Genomic DNA, 20,290 nt, shown 5'->3' on the forward strand with positions numbered 1-20,290 from the left:
CTTATGCATAATCTAAATCCAAGAAGGATGATGATTTTGGAGAATATGTATTACCCTGTAGAAGCCTTAATTATAAATTCTATAAAGCCCTTAAAATCTCAAAAAGCTATACTGCTAGGGTGCCTGGGAGGCTCAGTCACTCTTGACTTCAGCTCAAGTTATGATCTCACCACGGTCTGAGAGATTGAGCCCTGCTCTAGGCTCTGTGCTGACAGCACAGTGCCTGCTTGGGATATTCTCTCTCTCCCTCTTTGCCCCTCCCCTACTTGCGCATGCTCTCTCTCTCAAAATAAACATTTAAAAAAAAAAAAAAAAAAGCTATACTGCTAGAGCACTGAAATCCTAATAACATCTTTTGCACAAATAGAAAAACCCATCCCTAAAATTCATATGTAATCTCAAGGGACCCCAAACAGCCAAAAATGATCTTGAAAAAGTACGAAGTTGGAAGATTCATACTTACTTCCTGACTTCAAAACTTATTACAAAGCTACAATAATCAAAACAGTGTGTGCCACTGGCATAAAAAAACATACGCAAATAAAACAGAATCCAGAGCCAAGAAATAACCCCTTGCATGCATGTGACAAGTGCTCTGACAAGAGTACCAAGCCCATTCAATGGGGGAAAGAAGTCTTTTCAACAAATAGTGTTGGGCATACCAAATATCAATAAGCAAAAGAATGAAGTTGGGACCCCCAACTTACACCATATACAAAACTAAATTCAAAGTGGATCAAAGGCCTAAATATAAGACCTAAAACTGTAAAACCCATAAAAGAAAATACAGGGGAACAAGTTTTATGACACTGGATTTGTTAATGGTTTCTTGGATACGACACCAAAAGTATAGACAACAAAAGAAAAAAAAGGCAAATTAATATTTCATCAAAATTAAAAACTTGTGTGTGTCAAAGGTCGCTACCAGAGTGAAAAGGCAACCAACCCCCGGAATACCAAAAGTATTTGCAAATCATCTATCTTTGGCCCAACACACCTTTCTTTCCCTGAATGTCTCTGCAGCCAAGGTACAGGTTTTCTAGATAACGAAGTAATTTGAGATTTGATTGGTCTTAAATTCGAACCCATCACATTCTTTTTGACTAGCCCCATTCTTTTCTGGGTCACTTGTACTCATTTCTTCAGGTCTCAGCATAAATGTCATTCCTTATATCAAGAGGGTTTGGCTATTCAGGGTCCCTTCCATTTCCATATGAATTTTATCTTCCAATTCATAAACACGAAGTATGTTTCCAATTACTCAGATCTTCTTTAATTTCTTATAACATTTTTTCAGTATTTAAGTCTTGTACCTGTCTGGTTACATTTTTCATAACTAGTTTTCCTCTTTGTTTTTTTAATTTATTGTTTTTCTTCTTTTTGATGCTACTGTAAATGCAATTATATCCTTAATTTCACTTCTGGATTTTTCACTGCTCGTGTATAGAAATACAACTGACTTTTGTATACTGATCTTATTTCCTCCAAGCTTACTGAGCGTGTTTATTGGTTCTAACAGTTTTATTTTTTGGTGTATGTATATGGACTCCTTAGGATTTTCTATATACAAAATCTCATTATTTACAAATATAGTTTTACTTCCCAATCTGGGAGCCCCATTTTTTTCCTCTGCCTAATTGCCCTGGCTAGAACCTCCACTACAATTAAGAATTACAGGTGGCATACTTCTCATTTTCTTAGTTGCAGGGGGCAGGTATGATGTTGGCTGTGGGATTTTCACAAACATCTTTTTTTTATTAATCATTTTTGTTAATTTATTTATTATTGAGAGACAGAGAGACACACAGTGTGAACTGGGGAGGGGCAGAGAGAGGGGGAGACACAGAATCCGAAGCAGGCTCCAAGGTCTCAGCTGTCAGCACAGAGCCCCACGCAGGGCTCAAACCCACAAACTGTGAGATCATGACCTGAGCCAAAGTCGGTCGCCTAACCAACTGAGCCACCCAGGCACCCCACAGACATCTTTTATTAAGCTAAGGAGGTTCTCTCCTATTTCTAGTTTGTGGAGTGCTTTTATCATGAAAGGGTGTTGGTTCTTTGCCTCCTATCAATATGGTATATTACACTGATTGATTTCTTTTTTAAGTTTATTTTATTTTGAGAGAGAGAGAGAGAGAGAGTGGGGGGAGGGGGGAGAAAGAGAGAAAATCTCAAGCAGATTCCGCACTGTAAGTGCAGAGATCAACAAGAGGCTTGAACTCAGAAACCAAACCGTGAGATCATGACCTGAGACAAAATCAGATGCTTAAACCAACTGAGCCACCCAGGTGCCCCTATACTGATTGATTTCTTATATTAAACCTACCTTTGCATTCCTAAGTAAATTCCTCTTGATCATGATATATATAATCCTTTAGAAAATGTTGTTGGATCGGGATGCGTGCGTGGCTCAGTTGATTGAGCGTCTGACTTGGGCGCAGGTCATGATCTCACCGTTCATGAGTTCGAGCCCCGCATCCGGCTCCAGGCTGACAGCTCAGAGCTTGGAACCTACTTCAGATTCTGTGTTTACCTCTCTCTCTCTGCCCCTCCCCTGCTCATGCTATGTATCTCTTTCTCTCTCACACAAAAATAAACATTAAAAAAAAATTTTTTTTAAGTTTCCTTAAAAAAATAAAAATGCTGTTGGATCAGTTCAGCTTCTTTTCATTTAGTTAAAGCTTTAATTTCTACAAAAAAGTGAAAATTAGGCAGCACCATTCTTCTTTGAGATAAGAACTCCTTTAAAAAAAAAAATGTATATTTATTTTGAGAGAGAGAATGAGCAGTGGAGGCGCAGAGAAAGAAGGAGACAGAGAATCCCAAGCAGGCTCTGTGCTGTCAGTGCAGAGCCCAACACAGGGCTCAATCTCAAGAACTGAGAGATCATGACCTGAGCGGAAATCAAGTCTCAAAAGTCAGATGCTTAACAGACTGAGCCATCGAGGTGCTCCCACCAATATCTTAGATGGCTTATATATGTCAGTTATGTATCTTAACTCTCATGTTGGGAAACTTAAGCCATCCAGCCTTAAGTATGTAAGGCTGTAATATAATAAAAAACATATTTGGTCCTTCTCCCCTGGCACAGTACTCCTAATTTCCAGAGTGACAGATTGTCTTTTGTTATTCATAACAATGCCCTTTCGGTTTATCTAAGTTTATGCTAATGAAGACTAGGGCAGAGGGTACCCACAGAGCTTCACAATGGAAGATGGTCACCAGAGGAACCAAACACGTAATTAAGGAATTGGAACTTCAGCCACTCCCCTACCTCCCATGAGGAGAAGGGACTAGAGATTAAGTTCAATCGCCAGAGGTCAATGATTTAAGTAACCATGCCTATACAGTAAAACCTAGATTAAACTCTGAAACAGTGAAGTTACGGCACCTTCAGGTTGAACAAATCAAAATGCCCAGAGGGTGCCATGTCCAGAGACGGCTTGGAAGCAGTGTTCCCCAACCCCAATACCTATATGCCTATGCATCACTTCCATTAGCTGTTCCTGTACTGTATCCTTTATAATAAAGTATTAAATGTAAATACAGCACTTTCTTGAGTTCTGTGAGACATTCTAGCCAACTACTGAGCCAAAAGCGGGTCCTAGGAACTCCCAAATTTGTAGCCAAGTCAGAGAGAAGTGAGGGTAGCCTGGGGAACCAGGATTTAACATTTGAAGGAAGGGCAGTCTTGTGTGACTGAGTCCTTAAACTTGTGGAGCCAGAATGGCACTGAACTGTAGGACATCCAGTTCATGTCACAGAATTCAGAAAACTGGTTGCTGTTAGAACAGCACTGCACAGTCTCTTTATAAACTGCTCCTACTACACATGCTACTTGGCTGAATCATAAGAAATCGAAAATGGAGCCTTTTGTGTCAAAAATCTGTGAATTGTTAACTGATTATTAAATACTAACAGGCTTCTCCTTGAAGATTTATTGTAGCGATGGAAAAGGTAGTAATGAGCTGTTAGGACTGGTACCATTGAAGATACCATGATCTTGTGTCTAATGCTGGCTTAAGCCTTGATCTTCATGTACCTAGCCAAAAATGCTTTAAAGAGTTATTAGTCTTAATGAAATTAAAAGTCTAGAAGGCAGCAGTAAGACATGAAAAATAATTTCAACAAGAAGCTACCTATGCTGCAGCACAGAAGCAGACATGCTTTGACACATATTTTACCTTATAAAAACTGACATCTTCACATGCAATGGTATGGTTCTATTTTCTTGGTTAGGTTTTTAACACATTACTACTCTGTATCTTTCAAAATGACTAGAAGTGATATGACCTTTCTGTTGTTTTTAAATTACTACTGAAAAAGGTAGTAATTCATTCATTCATTCAATAAAAATTCATTGAGAAATAATTCATTTAGAGAGAGCTGTGTAAAACCACTGGTAGCTTCTATGTGGGAACATCTTAGAAGATGGCTGCATAAAGGTTTTGGGTAAGTTAGTAATTGCCTTGGACAGGGTTCTAGACAGACCCAAAACTTTAAGACAAAGGTAGGCAAAATATAACATTAATCTTTAAAAAGGAGAAATAACTAATAAAGACAGTACATTATATACTAAACATCAATTAGAATATTCTTAACACAAAAATGTGTCTTTATAAGGGGTTTATACAATTTCTAGGTCTTACCTCATCTATGTTTCTAAGCCATTTGCTGATGTTTTCAAAACTTTTACCATTGGTGATGTCATATACTAGCATGATACCCATTGCTCCTCTGTAGTAGGAGGTTGTGATGGTGTGAAATCGTTCCTGGCCTGCCGTATCCCTGAAATAAACAGCAATAATTTGTATTGAGCATTTTGATATTACTACATTCTAGATAAAGGGCAAAACAGAATGGTTTGGTAAGAAAAACACAAAAATCCATTATATGCCACAAAGCAAAACTGAACCACTCATTTAATTCTTAGATGTTAATAATTCTGGTTTATTCTTAAGAATAAATATATATAACTTTTTTTTAGTTAAAGAATTTAATGACCTACCTATACTGGATGAAAATCTGGAAGGGAAAACAGTAGAAGAATGACATGTAAAACTCTTGGGAAATTACTGTAATATGAACACCAGCAAGTGTAATAAAAACTCTTAAAATTCTGTTTTATTCAGTGATCTAGTTCCATAATGTAATACAAAAGCATGTGGAATGTTTAGAACATTAAAGGACTACACCGTAGTACAGCCACATTTACCCATTTAGAATCATTTACAAAATGTTATAAAGATAACTTCATTTTTAAGTTAACAAGATGGAAATACGTAAATAGTATTTTTCAGTTCTTTCATGTCAGAGATCTAAGATCTGTATTTTGCTCCTGTAATTTCCCCCTTATTTGCATCACCTATTTCTTCCTTTTATAGATCATTCTCATCAGGATACATACTTGCTTTAGTATCCCCGATCTTTCTTTTAAAGTTAATTTTATTTAAGGGGGGGGGGGGGGGGGGGGGAGGGGCAGAGGCTGAGGAGGGGAGGGGCAGAGAGAGAGAGAGAGAGAGAGAGAGAGAGAGAGAGAGAGAGACAGAGAGAGAGAGAGAGAGAGAGAGAGAGAGAGAGAGAGAATGAATATGAATATCCCAAGCAGGCTCCGTGCTGTCAGCACAGCTCCCCGATGTGGAGCTTAAACTCACGAACTGTGAGATGACCTGAGCCAAAATCAAGTTTCAGACACAACCAACTGAGCCACCCAGGTGCCCCCTCTTTTTTTGTTTACAGTTTTATTTAAACTTTATTTATTTTGAGAGAAAGCACGGGCAGGAGAAGGCAGAGAGGGAATCCCAAGCAAGCTCCACACTATGAGCACAGAGCCTGACACGAGGGTCAAACCCACAAACTGTTGAGATCATGACCTGAGCTGAAATCAAGAGTCAGACACTCAACCAACTAACTGAGCCACCAGGTGGGCCCCTTATCTTTCGTAAAAAAGTAAAATTAAAACAAAAAAACCCACTCTCAACCCTACATCTCTTCAACTAACATCACATTTCTGTTCCCCTCCCCAGTGAACTTTCTTTTTAAAATAATTACAGGCTCACTGGAAGTTACAAAAATGTATTCTTGTGTATCCTTCACCCAGCTCTCCCCAATGGTAACATCATACACCATCTCACAAAAGCAAAACCAAGAAAGTTACATTGGTACAATCAAATGACCTTATTTAGAGTTTTTTTTTAACATGCATGTGCACATGCATGTATTAGTTCTCTGCAATTGTATCACATGTATAGATATGTGTAATCACCACCAGAAACAAGATAGAAAATTGTTGCATCACCTTTCCATCTCCTATAGTCCTACACCCTGGCCAATTATGTTTTCCGTATCTATAATTTTGTCATTTCCAGAATGTTATATAAATGTAATCATGCTGTATACAACCTTTTGAAATGGTCGTTTTTCACTTTTTTTAACCATAAATCTCTTTGAGATCCACCCACGTTGTTGCATATAATACAATCTGTTGTATTGTAATCTGTTCTGTGCTATTACTGAATAGTATTCCATGGTATGGACATATCACAATATGTCTAATCACTCATCCATGGAAGGACATTTGGGTTGCTTCCAGTTTTGGGCCATTACAAATAAAGGTGCTATGAATACTTACGTATAAGTTCTTGTGTGGAAATTAAGTTTTCTTTTCTGTGGGATGAATATCCAGGAATGTGACTGCTGAGCCATATGATAAGTATATGTTTAACTTTATAAGAAACTGCCAAACTTTTCTAGAGTGGCTACACCACTTTATATTTTGACTAGCAATGTAACATAACACATCCGGTTTCTCTGCATCCATCAGCATTTGGTGTTGTCGCTCTATTTTTTAATCTAATAAATAGGTTGCGAGTGATACCTCATCGTTTTAATTGGCATTTCTCTATGGCTAATGATGGTGAACATTTTTTCATGTAATTATTTGCCATCCATGTATCCCCTCTGGTGAAATGCTGTTCTTGTTTTCTGCCCATTTTCTAATTAGATTGCTTATTTTATTTTTTTAAACTGTCGCATGTTTAGGGTTCTGTACCCAGTTTTTTAATTCTCTTGACAGGGTCATTTGTAGAGCAAAAGTTTCAAATTTTGAAACCTGGGGTGCCTGGGTGGCTCAGTCAGTTGAGCGTCCGACTTCAGCTCAGGTCATGATCTCACAGTTCGCGAGTTTGAGCCCCACGTCAGGCTCTGTGCTGACAGCTCAGAGCCTGGAGCCTGCTTCAGATTCTGTGTCTCCCTCTCTCTCTGCCCCTCCCTTGCTCATACTCTGTTCCTGTCTCTCAAAAATAAATAAATGTTAAAAAAAAAATCTTAAAAAGTTTAAAACCAGCTTGTCTAGATCTAAAAAAAAAAAAAAAAAATCTCCCCAGCAAGGTTCTGCTCTTCTTCAAAAGGTCTCCAGAAACCACTGATAGCTAAATCCAGGATTTAGTTCCTTTTTGTATATTTTAACCATTCATCAGGATGCCATAAAATTGACCACCTTCTCATTTTAAAACATTTTATTCTCATGACTCTTCTGACACCACCTATTTCTGCTCTTAGCTCTATGGCACTGGCTGCTCATTCTCAGTTTCTCTGGCTAGCATTCTAACATTCAGAGATACACAGGCTGACAGTCCCCACAGAGTAGCCAGAGTGATCTTCTTTAAACTAATGCTGCCACTGTGCAAAATAGTCTGGCGGTTCCTCAAAATGTGAAACATACAGCTACCATATGATTCTGCAATTCTACTTCTTGGTACATACCCAAGAGAAATGAAAACATATGCCCACACAAAAACTCATACACGGATGTTCATAACAACATTATTCTTAATAGCCAAAAAGTAGAAACAATCTAAATGTCCGATAATTGATGGATAAATAAAATGTGATCTAGTCAGAGAATGGAATATTATTCAGCCACAAAACAGAATAAAGTGCTGATTATCTGCTTACAACATGGGTGAAACTTGATAACTGATACCATTATGTTAAGTGAAAGAAATCAGAAACAAAAGACCAGATAGTGTATGATTCCATTAATATGAAATGTTCACAACAGGAAAATCCACAGACATTTAGTGGTTGCCCTGGCTGAATGGTTTGGGCAGGATGGGCAGTTTCTTTTTTGGAATATACACATGTTCTAAAATTGTGATGATGGTGAATATATACATTGTAAATACACTAAAAAACTAAGTGTACACTTTTAAAATGGATGAGTTACATGGTACATGAATTAAGTCTTATCTCAATAAAGTTATCACAAAACAAACACAAAAGATTACTAGGCTAAAAAACAAAACAAAATTTCCAATTCATTATAACCAGAACCAGTTTCAAAACCTTATCTCGAGGCTTTCAAAGGGCTACAGGACTTGTTCTTTTCTCCAGCCCCCCATATTTTGATATATTCCTTTCCTTCAAAGCTAGAGCCGCGTTTGTTTTTATTTAATAATTTGAGCTCGTTGGTCTCACGTTTTTTTTTTTTTAAACGTCACCAAATTCACAAGCTTGCTTTCACTTGAAAACTACTAGCTGTTCCCACAGCCTCACTGGCTCCTCATGTTCACATCTGAACCGTCACCTTAACAATGAAGCTTTCTCCAGCCGCCCAATTTAAATAGTCATCCAGTCTCTCTCCATTCCGACTCCCTACTTCACTCCTCTGTATAAAACTTATTACAGATTTATTTCTTTACTGTCTCCCATGTCCTCTAAAATTTAAGTTTCATCAGATTTGTCTTGTTCATCGCAGAATCCATGGTCTTTACATGGGAGAACAAGCATTCAAATGTTAATGAGTCAGTTCTTCAGAATCCTATCTTGCATTCTTCATTATTTTACAATCAAGCCACTCTAATTCAGTTATATAATCCTTAAAAAACGTATTTTTAAAATAATGCTCAGAAGTACCTGGGTGGCTCAGTCGGTTAAGTGTCCGACTTCAGCTCAGGTCACGATCTCGTGGTTCATGAGTTCAAGCTGGGCATCAGGCTCTCTGCGGTCAACACAGAGCCCGCTTCGGAACCTCTGTCCTCTCCCTGCCCCTCCCCTTCTCTCTCTCTCTCTCGAAAATAAATAAACATTAAAAATATTTTTAGGGGTGCCTGGGTGGCTCAGTCGGTTCAGTGTCTGACTTCAGCTCAGGTCATGATCTCGCAGCTCATGAGTTCGAGCCCCGCATCGGGCTCTGTGCTGACAGTCAGAGCCTGGAGCCTGCTTCAGCTTCTGTGTCTCCCTCTCTCTCTGCCCCCTAACCTACTCACATTCTGTCTCTCTCTCAAAAAGAAATAAATATTAAAAAAAATTTTTTTTTAATATTTAAAAATAATGCTTATATGCCTAAAAATATGTGTAGCCAGAAATAGAACACAACTACCAACACATCAATATTCCTTACGCTCAATCCTGGTGTACAATTACAGTGTTCGTACATCTGCCCTCTATCCATCTATCCATCAATTCAAATATGTACTGACTGTCTACTGTGTGCTAAGCATTATACAAGAACAAACAGAGAACATGGGTTTGGAGCCAGATCCAAGTTTATCCTCAGGTTCTAATCCTTCCAGGTGGGTGAACTTGAAGGTACGGCAACCCTTCTGGATCTTTGTTTTTTCATTCACAACTAAAAGAAACAACTCAAGTAAAATTCCATAATTTATTTGTGTATGTGTTATAGATAACCTCAAAGCAATCCGTAGTATAAAAATATACAAAGATGCAATAATGTCATTTTGTGATTGTCCCCAGTCAACACCATCTCTGCAGATGCTCTCTCAAGTTAGTGTGTCAGTGTTTAAGCTGTACTCAAAACTGCTTCACAAGGAAATCCCTGGCTTTCCCTGAAGCCTATTTCTGTATAAAGATAAAATGAGATGATTTTTTATTTAGCCAAGTTAAAGACAACCTGGCTGGACTTTTCAATTTTCAGAAGAGAAAGAATTTCAGGTCTGTCACTTGCCCATCTCATCTCAAAGTACATGGATCTGCCCTTTAAAATAATATAAAATCCCATTTATTCATTCTGTAGGTATTTACTGAACAAACAGTACATGCCAGACACGCTTCTAGGCAATGGAGAGAAAGCTGTAAACAGAACAAAAACTCCTGCTTCAACGAAGTTTATATGCTCCTGGGGGCAAATAACAAACAAATAAATCGTAATTCCTAGAATATGTATCTTCAAGTACCAAGAACACAAAAAGTAAAGAGAATAGGGGCTAATGCTGGAGATGGTGCAATCAAGTAAAATTTTAAACAGGGTGGTGAGGGAAGGCTTCGGTGAGAAGGTGAAGGGAAAAAGGAAGTATCAGGGCATCACAGTGTTCCAAGAAGACGGGAAGAACAAGTACAAAAGTCCTGACACACGGTTGGGGAAGAGTAAAGAGGTCAACAGGACTTCAGCTTTTCCTCTGAGATGGGAAGTCTACTGGAGGGTTTTACAAAAAAGAAGTAATTTAACCAGGGTTTACAAAGAATCATTCTTATTTACTGTGTTGAAAAGGGGTGTGTATGCAGAAGCAGAGGTAGGAGGTAATGCAACACCAAAAAACTGTCAACAGAACTGTCATTTAAGAAAAAACATCTAAGACACACTATCAGTTCTTCCAGGTTGTATTCTTACATCAGGTTAGACTGGTAAAGACTACACACACATACAGGCACACATATGTATTTGTATTTACATGTTTATTCACATTTTTAGACCATAGTTTTTATCACCACTACCTCTTTTTTTTTTTTTTTAATTTTTTTTTTTTAACGTTTATTTATTTTTGAGACAGAGAGAGACAGAGCATGAACAGGGGAGGAGCAGAGAGAGAGGGAGACACAGAATCTGAAACAGGCTCCAGGCTCTGAGCTGTCAGCACAGAGCCCGATGCGGGGCTCGAACTCACGGACTGTGAGATCATGACCTGAGCCGAAGTCAGACGCTTAACCGACCGAGCCACCCAGGCGCCCCCACCACTACCTCTTAATGTGTTAATTTATTAAAAATCACCACAGGAAGGAGCTTTATGAAAATGTATTCTTTTTTGTTCTGATCTATTTTTTCCCCATTCTTCATATTATTTCTGAAAAGAGTAATGCAATCTATTGTGGAAAGCCCCCCTTCCCAGTCCCCCTGCCTTTTTTTTTTTGCCTTGGCCCCTAAGAAGTTTCTAGGTTAAGTTTTACAAATTAAGCATAGCAAGAGGGTTGTCCTTTAGAGATCATGTATTTATATCTTCCATTTTCCCCAATTCCAAATTCTTGTTTTATCTTTTATTAATCCTATTTAGTCACAAGGTACCTGCAATCAGGCATAATTTATGATTTCATGGGGGAAAAAACCACAAAAATTTTGTTTCAACACATTAGAAATAGTTTAGCTCTTTTCTGAACTGCTAAAAAGTATAAATCAACTAATAATTGTATACCCTGGAAGAGGAGTTAAAGTCTCCTAGCTAAAATCCAGTATGGAAATGTACTCACTCAGTAGTGCCTACTAGCTTTGGTACAGGAGGCATGGAAAACTTTTACTTCATTTTTTGTCATAATAACAATTTAAGAGATTTCTACAGCACCTCACTATGAACAGCCACCCCCAACTCTATCGTTCTTCTTCAACAATGAAAACCATTCACGTTACAAAATTAGCAAATTATACACCCATTTCGGTGTCAAATCTATAACTACATTCTCTGCCAAGAGAGAATACACTGCAAAATAAACTACTTAGCTAAATCTAAATTAACGGCACTTAGGAGGTATAATACTGGTTAGATATGAAATGTCAATATAATAGATACTGAAATATTAATGGCCCCTCTGAAAAGAGAGTAATCACTATTTAGATTCAGAGCGAAGTTTCTGTTCTGATCCATGGCATTCTACTCCCATCTGCTCTCTGGTCTCCTCCACCTTTCCAAATCTCTTACACCCAAGAACCTTCCTTCCCTCTTTATATGCTTTCCCTGCAAAGCCTTTTTTTTTTTTTTTTTTAAGGCTTTCTATATCCCATTTTCATTTGCATTTACACATGCCATATATTTATACTTCCCAACATGACTGTATTCACCCCACATGATGATCTGGCTCCTCAGCTCCTTGATTTCCAATTACCTTTTTTCTGAGCCGTGCCTGGATACTCTTACCAGCCCCTACCAATTGTTAAAGCAAGCAATCATTTATTTCAAACCAGAAACAGTCCTTGCTCACTACCCCTAAGCTAACTGATGAGCCTCTGCCAGGGCTAAAAAAAGCCACAGCTGCTTATTCATTGCCCAAAGTATTTTTAGGCTTGCATGCACACATACATACACCCAAGATTAAAGACAGCAGGTTGACTCCAATAAGCAAAGCCAGGTATTAAATATCTGAAGAGCAATTAAACATTGTATATACTCACAATATATTTCTATGTACCATAATGCGGGTTTTAAGCCTATTTCAAAACCACTCAACTTGGGGTCGCCTGGGTGGCTCAGTCGGTTAAGCGTCCAACTTCGGCTCAGGTCACGATCTCATGGTTCACGTGTTTGAGCCCTATGTCAGGCTCTGTGCTGACAGGTCAGAGCCTGGAGCCTGCTTCATGGATTCTGTGTCTTCCTCTCTCTGCCCCTCCCCCACTTGTACTCTGCCTCTCTGTCTCTGTCTCTCTCTCTCTCAAAAATAAATAAAACACTTAAAAAAAAAAAAAACACTCAACTTGGTTTTCGTCTCCTATTGTAATTGTTTTTCTTCTTGGGAATGCAAGCTGGTGCAGCCACTCTGGAAAACAGGATGGAGGTTCCTCAAAAAACGAACAATAGAACTACCCTACGACCCAGCAATTGCACTACTAGGCATTTATCCATGGGATACAGGTGTGGTGTTTCGAAGGGACACATGCACCCCCATGTTTATGGCAGCACTGTCAACAATAGCCAAAGTATGGAAAGAGCCCAAATGTCCATCGACAGATGAATGGATAAAGAAGATGTGGTATGGTGTAATACAATGGAGTATTACTCGGCAGTCAAAAAGAATGAAATCTTGCCATTTCCAACTCCGTGGATGGAACTGGAGGGTATTACACTAAGTGAAATTAGTCAGAGAAAGACAAAAACCATAGGACTTCACTCATAGGAGGACAAGGGAAGGGAAACAAAAATAATATAAAAACAGGGAGGGGGACAAAAGAGACTCATAAACATGGACAACAAACTGAGGGTTACAGGAGGGGTTGTGGGAGGGGGGATGGGCTAAATGGGTAAGGGGCACTAAGGAATCTACTCCTGAAATCAGTGTTGCACTATATGCCAACTAATTTGGATGTGAATTTTAAAAAATAAAAAATAAAATTAAAAAAAATTAAAAAATAATTGTTTTTCTTCTCAGCCTACATTTAAGGTTTCTAAAATTACAACCCAGTGGCAACAGAACTTCCCTTACAGAAAATAATAGACACACAGCTAAGACAATTCTATTTCCCCCCCACTGACATATTATAAAAGGAGTGATATATGTTCCTAGGAACTAAAATAGCTTATTTCCTTGTTAGTCCCACATGCAGGGTCAAGGAAGCTGTGTACCCTGGCTGCTATTCTGACAGTTATTTTTAGTTTGGACACGGACAGCACTGGAACAGGCCAGAGACAACATCAATCTGCTCTGCAAAGAAGAGACCCCAAATTTCATAACTTTGTGTTTTTGGTAACATAATGAGGTTATTTCTTGCTCTGTAAATTAGATGTCAAATTTCTCACTGAAGTGTTTTTTGTTTTTAAAGATTTTATTTATTTCATTTTTTATTTTTTTTAAAGATTTTATTTTTAAGTAATCTCTACACCCAACACAGGGCTTAAACTTACAACCCCAAGATCAAGAGTCTCCACCAACGGAGCCAGCCAGGCATCTCACACTAAGTTTTACTTTAGCAAGACCTGGATTTCCTCATAGACATGCAATTTCTCTACTCAAAAATATGAGTTTTAATTATGTTTATCTTCATTTAAGAAAAAAGTCTGAAACCTGGCCTTGCAGAGTTTACATTCCAATGGGGAAAGAAACAAATAAATATATACTCCCATATTATGACAGATGCTAACAAGGTAAATAGGGCAGAGAGATGAAGAATGAAGTATGGGGGAAGGAAGAAGTAACCTAGATAGAATGATCAGGGAGGTCCCTGATGCTTAAGGGGAGTGGGAAGTATGAACAGAAGTCAACCAAACAAAGTCATTTAGTCACCAAATATTTACTGAGCATCAGTATTTGCCAGGCTCTGTTCTAGATGGTCATCACAATAACCACCAATCAGACAGAAAGAATCCCCACCCTCAAAAGGGGGGAAATAATGGGCACTTTTTAAAAATATGGTAACTTTAGATACTAAAAACATACTATGATAAAAATAAATTAAGATACATGTGACACTGCCTGAAGGACTGGGCTACTTTAGCTCAGCATCATGCAAGGCCTACCTCAGAGAACGTGGAGCTGTGAGATCTGAATAAGAGAAGGCAGCAGGACAAAGATCTGATAAAAAGCATTCCAAGCTGAAGAACAGTTAAAGCAGTACAAAGGCCCTAAGACAGGAACACGCTTGGCATGCTCAAGGGAGAGAAAATGGCCACACTGTTGGAGCAAAGCTGGTGAGAGATGAGGTCAGAACCAGTACTAACAATCTGACATTTTCAGTTTTTATTTCTGATGACATGGGAAGCTTCTGGAATAACGTGGTACTTCAGAATGTTCAGTCTAGCCACAGGTGGGGGTGTGGAGGTGGGGTTGTTTAAGGGAGATCTACAAGGCATGTACCAAGGTCCCAAATTGAAAAAGAACTTGCCATGTCCATGCAATTGAAAGGAGATCAGCTGGGGGTAGAGACTATATTTACACAAGAGAACACAAACTGATAAAGAGGCCCACTTTGTTAACTGTGGTAAAGAATTTGAATTTGGATTTGGAATTTAGACTTTCATTTGAAATGCAATGAAACGGGGCACCTGGGTGGCTCAGTCCGTTAAGCGTCCGACTTCGGCTCAGGTCACAATCTCGCAGTTAGCTGAGTTCGAGCCCCGCATTGGGCTCTGTGCTCACAGCTGAGAGCCTGGAGCCTGCTTCAGATTCTGTATCTCCCTCTCCCTCTGCCCCTTCCTAGCTCACTCTGTCTCTCTCTGTCTCAAAAAGAAATAAACATTAAAAAAAAAAAAAAAAACTGAAATGCAATGCAATGAAACTCAAAACGGTTATAAATGGGGAAGGAATAAAAACCATGATCTATATTTGATTGTATTTGGAAAAAAGATTACTCTGGTGTTATGTGGGAAAAGGCAAAAGAGAAGAAGGCAAAAGGGGGAAATAAGAACCTGTTAGGATATTAAGAGCCTACTTACTGCAGTGGCTCAAAGAAGTAGTAATGGTGGCTTGGACCGGGGGTGAGGGTCGGGGGTTAACAATGGAGATGGCAAATTGTATTTGGATTCTAGACATTATAAGATTGAATCATAGGGCTTACCAAAAAGGATGTTGGGATTAAGGGAATGAGAAGAATCAAAGATGACTCCCTTACATAGATAAATGGTTAATTCTACAAAGTGACACTATTGATTTCTGGTTACTATGCTGATGTTAAATTGAAAGTACAAGATACAGATGCCAATAGTAACAAACATTTCTGACCACCCTCCCTTCAAAACAGAACAAAATGAAACAAAACAAGGAAAGGCAAATTTGAAATACTTCACTATGGCCATTTTCCTGGCAAGACCTACAACTCTATGGAAAATGTAGATAGACACTGTGGTGGAATTTCTAGAGATCTGGGATTTAAAAAGCCACAGCTGCCAACTTCGGCTCAAGTCATGATCTCATGGTTTGTGGGCTCAAGCCCCCCATCAGGTTCTGTGCTGACAGCCCAGAGCCTGGAGCCTGCTTTGGATACTTTGTCTCTCTCTCTCTCTCTCTCTCTCTCTGTCTCTCTCTCCCCCTCCCCCATGCGTGCTCTGTCTCTCTCTCTCTCTCAAAAATAAACATTAAAAAATCTTATTAAATAAATAAATAGCCACAGCTGCTTCTCTATCAGCCAAACAAACTAATTTTAGGCCTACTCACATATGCCGTGGCCAGGGTGACACACATCTCCACCCTTAGGCAACAGATACACTAAAAGACCCTAGAAATAAGACGAGAAGTGAAGATCATTCAAGTAAAGAAAAATAAATCTTTAGCGCAGACTGAAGAAAAGTTTCCCAAATCAATATTCAATCAAAGCACACAAATTTTTCATGCTGAAACAAGAATCTGAAAATATTCATTCAAACCAGAGACAGATAAAGATCACTGTGCTTTTTTTAGGAACTGGAAGCAAAGCATTTAACATTGAAGACAGCATTTTGAACTATGAACAACGGGTTTTTCATGCTAAAAGCCTTCTTGAATTATTGTGGCATATCCCAGATCTCTTAACTTGGAGCCTTCTCCTTGGATTGTCAGCATGCAAACTTTCAAAACCAAAGAAACAGAATCAGCTAGTACAATGCTAACCTCTTAAAAACCATCAACCTCAAATTTTAACCACTCATTCCTAATCTTTATTGGAAAATGGATATTTCAAATTAAAAGCGGTCAGTTTTATATGTGAAAACCTAGACTAAATGCAATTTTCCTTTTAAGGTGCTTTTACCCAAAAACGGTTATATTAATAATGTCTAAAATCAAACGATTCTAAATTAGAAATGTTACCATTTCTGTGCCATACTTGAGATTTATAGGTACAGTAGAAATCTTTTCTAGATTAATTACTGTTGCAAAACAAAGTGTTCTGGGAAGGCTCTCTTTTTAAAAAAGCAAGTGTTAGTTGTTACTGTTTACTTCTAGATGCTACAAAAACTAAAATGACAGGGAGAAAAAATATTTTAAAGTCACAGGACAAGAAACAGAAGGGAAAGTCTGTGGAAGACAGAGAGTATAGGAGGAACAGGGCAAATTTAGTAGGGCAAAGGTTTTCTGTATTATATAGAGAAAACTGTATCCTAAAAAAGTGGTGTGTGCACTTTTGTGTCCATTGTACATACACTCACATACACATGTACATATATATTGAGTCACAGAGTCACAATGTAAAATATATCTGTTACCGCCAAAAAGTTTGAACAGTATTAGTTTAAGGTGTATACAGAGGAGATGCAGTTGAGAGGAAAGCCAATCAGTGTGGCAGAGCCTAGGAGGAGCTTGGAACACACATTAGATTACCCTGTAGGGTCAATGCTGCTGGGATAAGGCACTGGCAATAAAAAAGGGGGTTGGGGGAGAGTTGGTTGAAATTGAGAATAACTGACAATCTTCCCCTTGAGATCAGCTTTAATTATAAGGAAACAGAGTATGAGGCACAGTTCCTTTCCTGAGTTATTTCCCAAAGTAAAGAAAAAAATCAGTGATCATCAGGTGGACCATGTGTCAAAGAAAATCTTTAATAAAATGCCTACATTTTAGGGGCACCTGGGTGGCTCAGTTGGTTAAGCATCTGACTTTGGCTCAGGTCATGATCTCATGGTTTGTGAGTTTGAGCCTCGCCTCGCGTTGGGCTCTGTGCTGACAGTTCAGAGCCTGGAGCCTGCTTCGGACTGTGTGTCTCCTTCTCTTTCTGTCCCTACCCCGCTCGCGCTCGCTCTCTCTCTCTCTCTCAAAAATAAACATTAAGAAAAATTAAAGAGTGTTACTCTCAACCTTACATTCTGAGCATGTAATGCATCCCTGCTCTACCATTTACATGCTAAAGATCTTGGTTAAGTTATTTCAAAATCTGTCCATTTCATTACCTGTAAAACAGGAATAACCCAAGAGAAAAGAAAATATTTACCCACACAAAGATTTGTAGCAGCTTTGTGGTGAATAACCCACTTATGATGTAACAATGGAATAATACTCAGCAATAAAAAGTAATGAACTTATTGATACACATAAAATCATTCACAATTCTCAAAATAATTAATTATACTGAGTAAAAGAAGCCAGACCTCCCTCCCAAAAAAGATGAGGAAAAAAAAAAAAAAAAAAGACATTATATGATTGTATTTATATACACTACTAGAAAATGGAAACTAGTCTACAGTGACAGAAACCAAAAGAATGGTTGCTTGGGGACCAGGAACTAGGAGGAAGAAGAGATTACAAAGAAGCTTAAGGTGATGGATTTGTTCATTACCTTGACTGTGGTGATGGTTTCACAGATTTATATATATATGTCAAAACTAACCAAACTGTATACTTTAAATATGTGCAGTTTATTGTTATATAAACTGTTATACCTCAACAAGGCTGTTTAAAAAATGGAATAACACACCTTGCAAGGTCATTTTGAGTATTTAATAGGTTAATACATACATGTAAAACACTTAATATTCACCACACAATACTGCTATTCTAATTGTAAAGTCTACGATTCAGACTTGAATACAAATTTAAAGAATTTCATTTTATTTCTATGGGGCAAACCCTACATAAACTAATTAAAAAGTTATAGGGGCGCCTGGGTTGTGCAGTCAGTTAAGCATCAGACTGTTCGTTTTGGCTCAGGTCATGATCTCCCAGTTCGTGGGATAGAGCCCGTCATTGGGCTCTGTGCAGACAGTGCAGAGCCTGCTTGGGATTCTCTCTCTCCATCTCTGCCCCTCCCCTGCTTGTGTTCTCTCTCAACAATAAAGAAATAATCTTTAAAAAAAAAAAAGTGATAAACACATTAAAGGAAATCTTCTAGCTTAAGAGTCTCAAAGCAATGAAAGGATATTAACTTTTCGTTATTGAGTGTGAGCAAAGTATGGTGCTAAATAAAGGCTCTACACAGATTATTTCATATAATCCTTAGAACAATGTTTTGAGATAAGTGGTATTATTTCTATTTTATATATGAAGACATAACAGCCTCACAGTGTTATGTAACCTGCTCAAGGTTCAAAGAGCAAGTGGAAAAGGTAAAACATCCAGCCAGATCTCATGGACTCCAGAGTCCATGTCAATATTTTTTTTTCCCTTTTATTTTTCTGAAAGAGAGCACAAGTAGAGGAGGGACAGAAGGAGAGGGAGAAAGAGAGACTCTTAAGCGGCTCCACGCCCAGCACAGAGCCAGAGGACATGGGGCTCGAGTTCATGACCGTGAGAGATCATGACCTGAGCCAAAATCAAAAGTCAGACACTGAACCGACTGAGCCACCCAGGCACCCATTTATGTTTAAAGTAATCTCTACACCCAACATGGGGCTTGTACTCATGACTTTGAGACCAAGAGTCACATGCTCTCCTGACTGAGCCATCAGGTGCTCCATGTCAATAATTTTTTTTTACTTCACTGAAAGAAGGTGTCCTGATTGCTGGCTTAACAAAGGAAAGTCTCACAGAATCTAAACAGGTGACAAGGAAGGATTTCACTGCCAATCCTTCAGGAACTTGGTATTCTATTTATAAAGTAGGTAAATTAGCATCACTTACCATATCTGTAGCTTGATCTTCTTTCCTTGTAATTCAACTGTTTTGATCTTAAAGTCTATTCCTACAACACAGAAGAAAAAAAGGTAAATTATATCTAGGGCTCTGAACTTGGCTCTCCCAAAATTAACTGGGAGTAAAAATAAAAATACACTTTTAAAATTTGTGTCTGTTTGGCTCTTGATAGCCTCTAAGTATGCATATTCTGAACAAATTATTCAATTTTAAACTTGAGTAATACAGATCCAACATGGCAGAAGAAAAACAGCTATATAAAGAGTTTTTACACTAAAGAAATGAAAAGGTAAATTTTTAAATATCTAATTTTTTTAAACTAAGCTCCACACCCAAGTGGGGCCTGAACTCACAACCCTGAGATCAAGAGTTGCATGCTCTACCAACTTAGCCAGTCAGGTACCCCTAAAATATTTAATATTTTAAATGAAAAAAAAAAAAAAAAAGTTTCCCACTAGGGAAAAAAAATAGCCTTAACTAGCTTGCAAAGCAAAAACCTACTACCAGGGATAAAGAGGGTCATTTCATAATGATAAAAGGGTTAATTCATTAAGAAGGCAAAAATACTAAATGTTTATGCATCTTATAACACAGAGCTTCAAAATACATGAGGCAAAAGTAATACAAATCTCCCAGATCTGTCTACTCCTTAATCAACCAAAATCTTCAGCTTGGGTTGAGTTTCCCACAATCAAATCAAAAGAAAAAAAAGGGCGATGTGCCTGGCATTTATAAACCTCAGACTTTGTCTACAGCCCATGTTTTTGTTTCTCTAGGAATTACTGAGACTCTGAACAAGACTAACAATTCCAATTAGGCA

The 20,290-nt window shown here is 38.2% G+C and overlaps 1 protein-coding gene across 1 annotated transcript in view; it reads right to left on the reverse strand.

Annotated features, from left to right (window-relative positions):
- RAB10 (RAB10, member RAS oncogene family) overlaps nt 1-20,290 on the reverse strand; it is a 78,971-nt gene that overhangs the window by 8,615 nt on the left and 50,066 nt on the right. Inside the window, exons 2-3 of the mRNA XM_049651945.1 lie at nt 19,459-19,519; nt 4,650-4,788 (exon numbers count right to left, since the gene is read on the reverse strand). Coding sequence (XP_049507902.1) covers nt 4,650-4,788; nt 19,459-19,519 — 200 coding nt within the window. The remainder of the gene's footprint in view (nt 1-4,649; nt 4,789-19,458; nt 19,520-20,290) is intronic.

The sequence above is a fragment of the Panthera uncia genome (assembly GCF_023721935.1).
Source record: "Panthera uncia isolate 11264 chromosome A3 unlocalized genomic scaffold, Puncia_PCG_1.0 HiC_scaffold_12, whole genome shotgun sequence".
Lineage (NCBI taxonomy): Eukaryota > Metazoa > Chordata > Mammalia > Carnivora > Felidae > Panthera > Panthera uncia.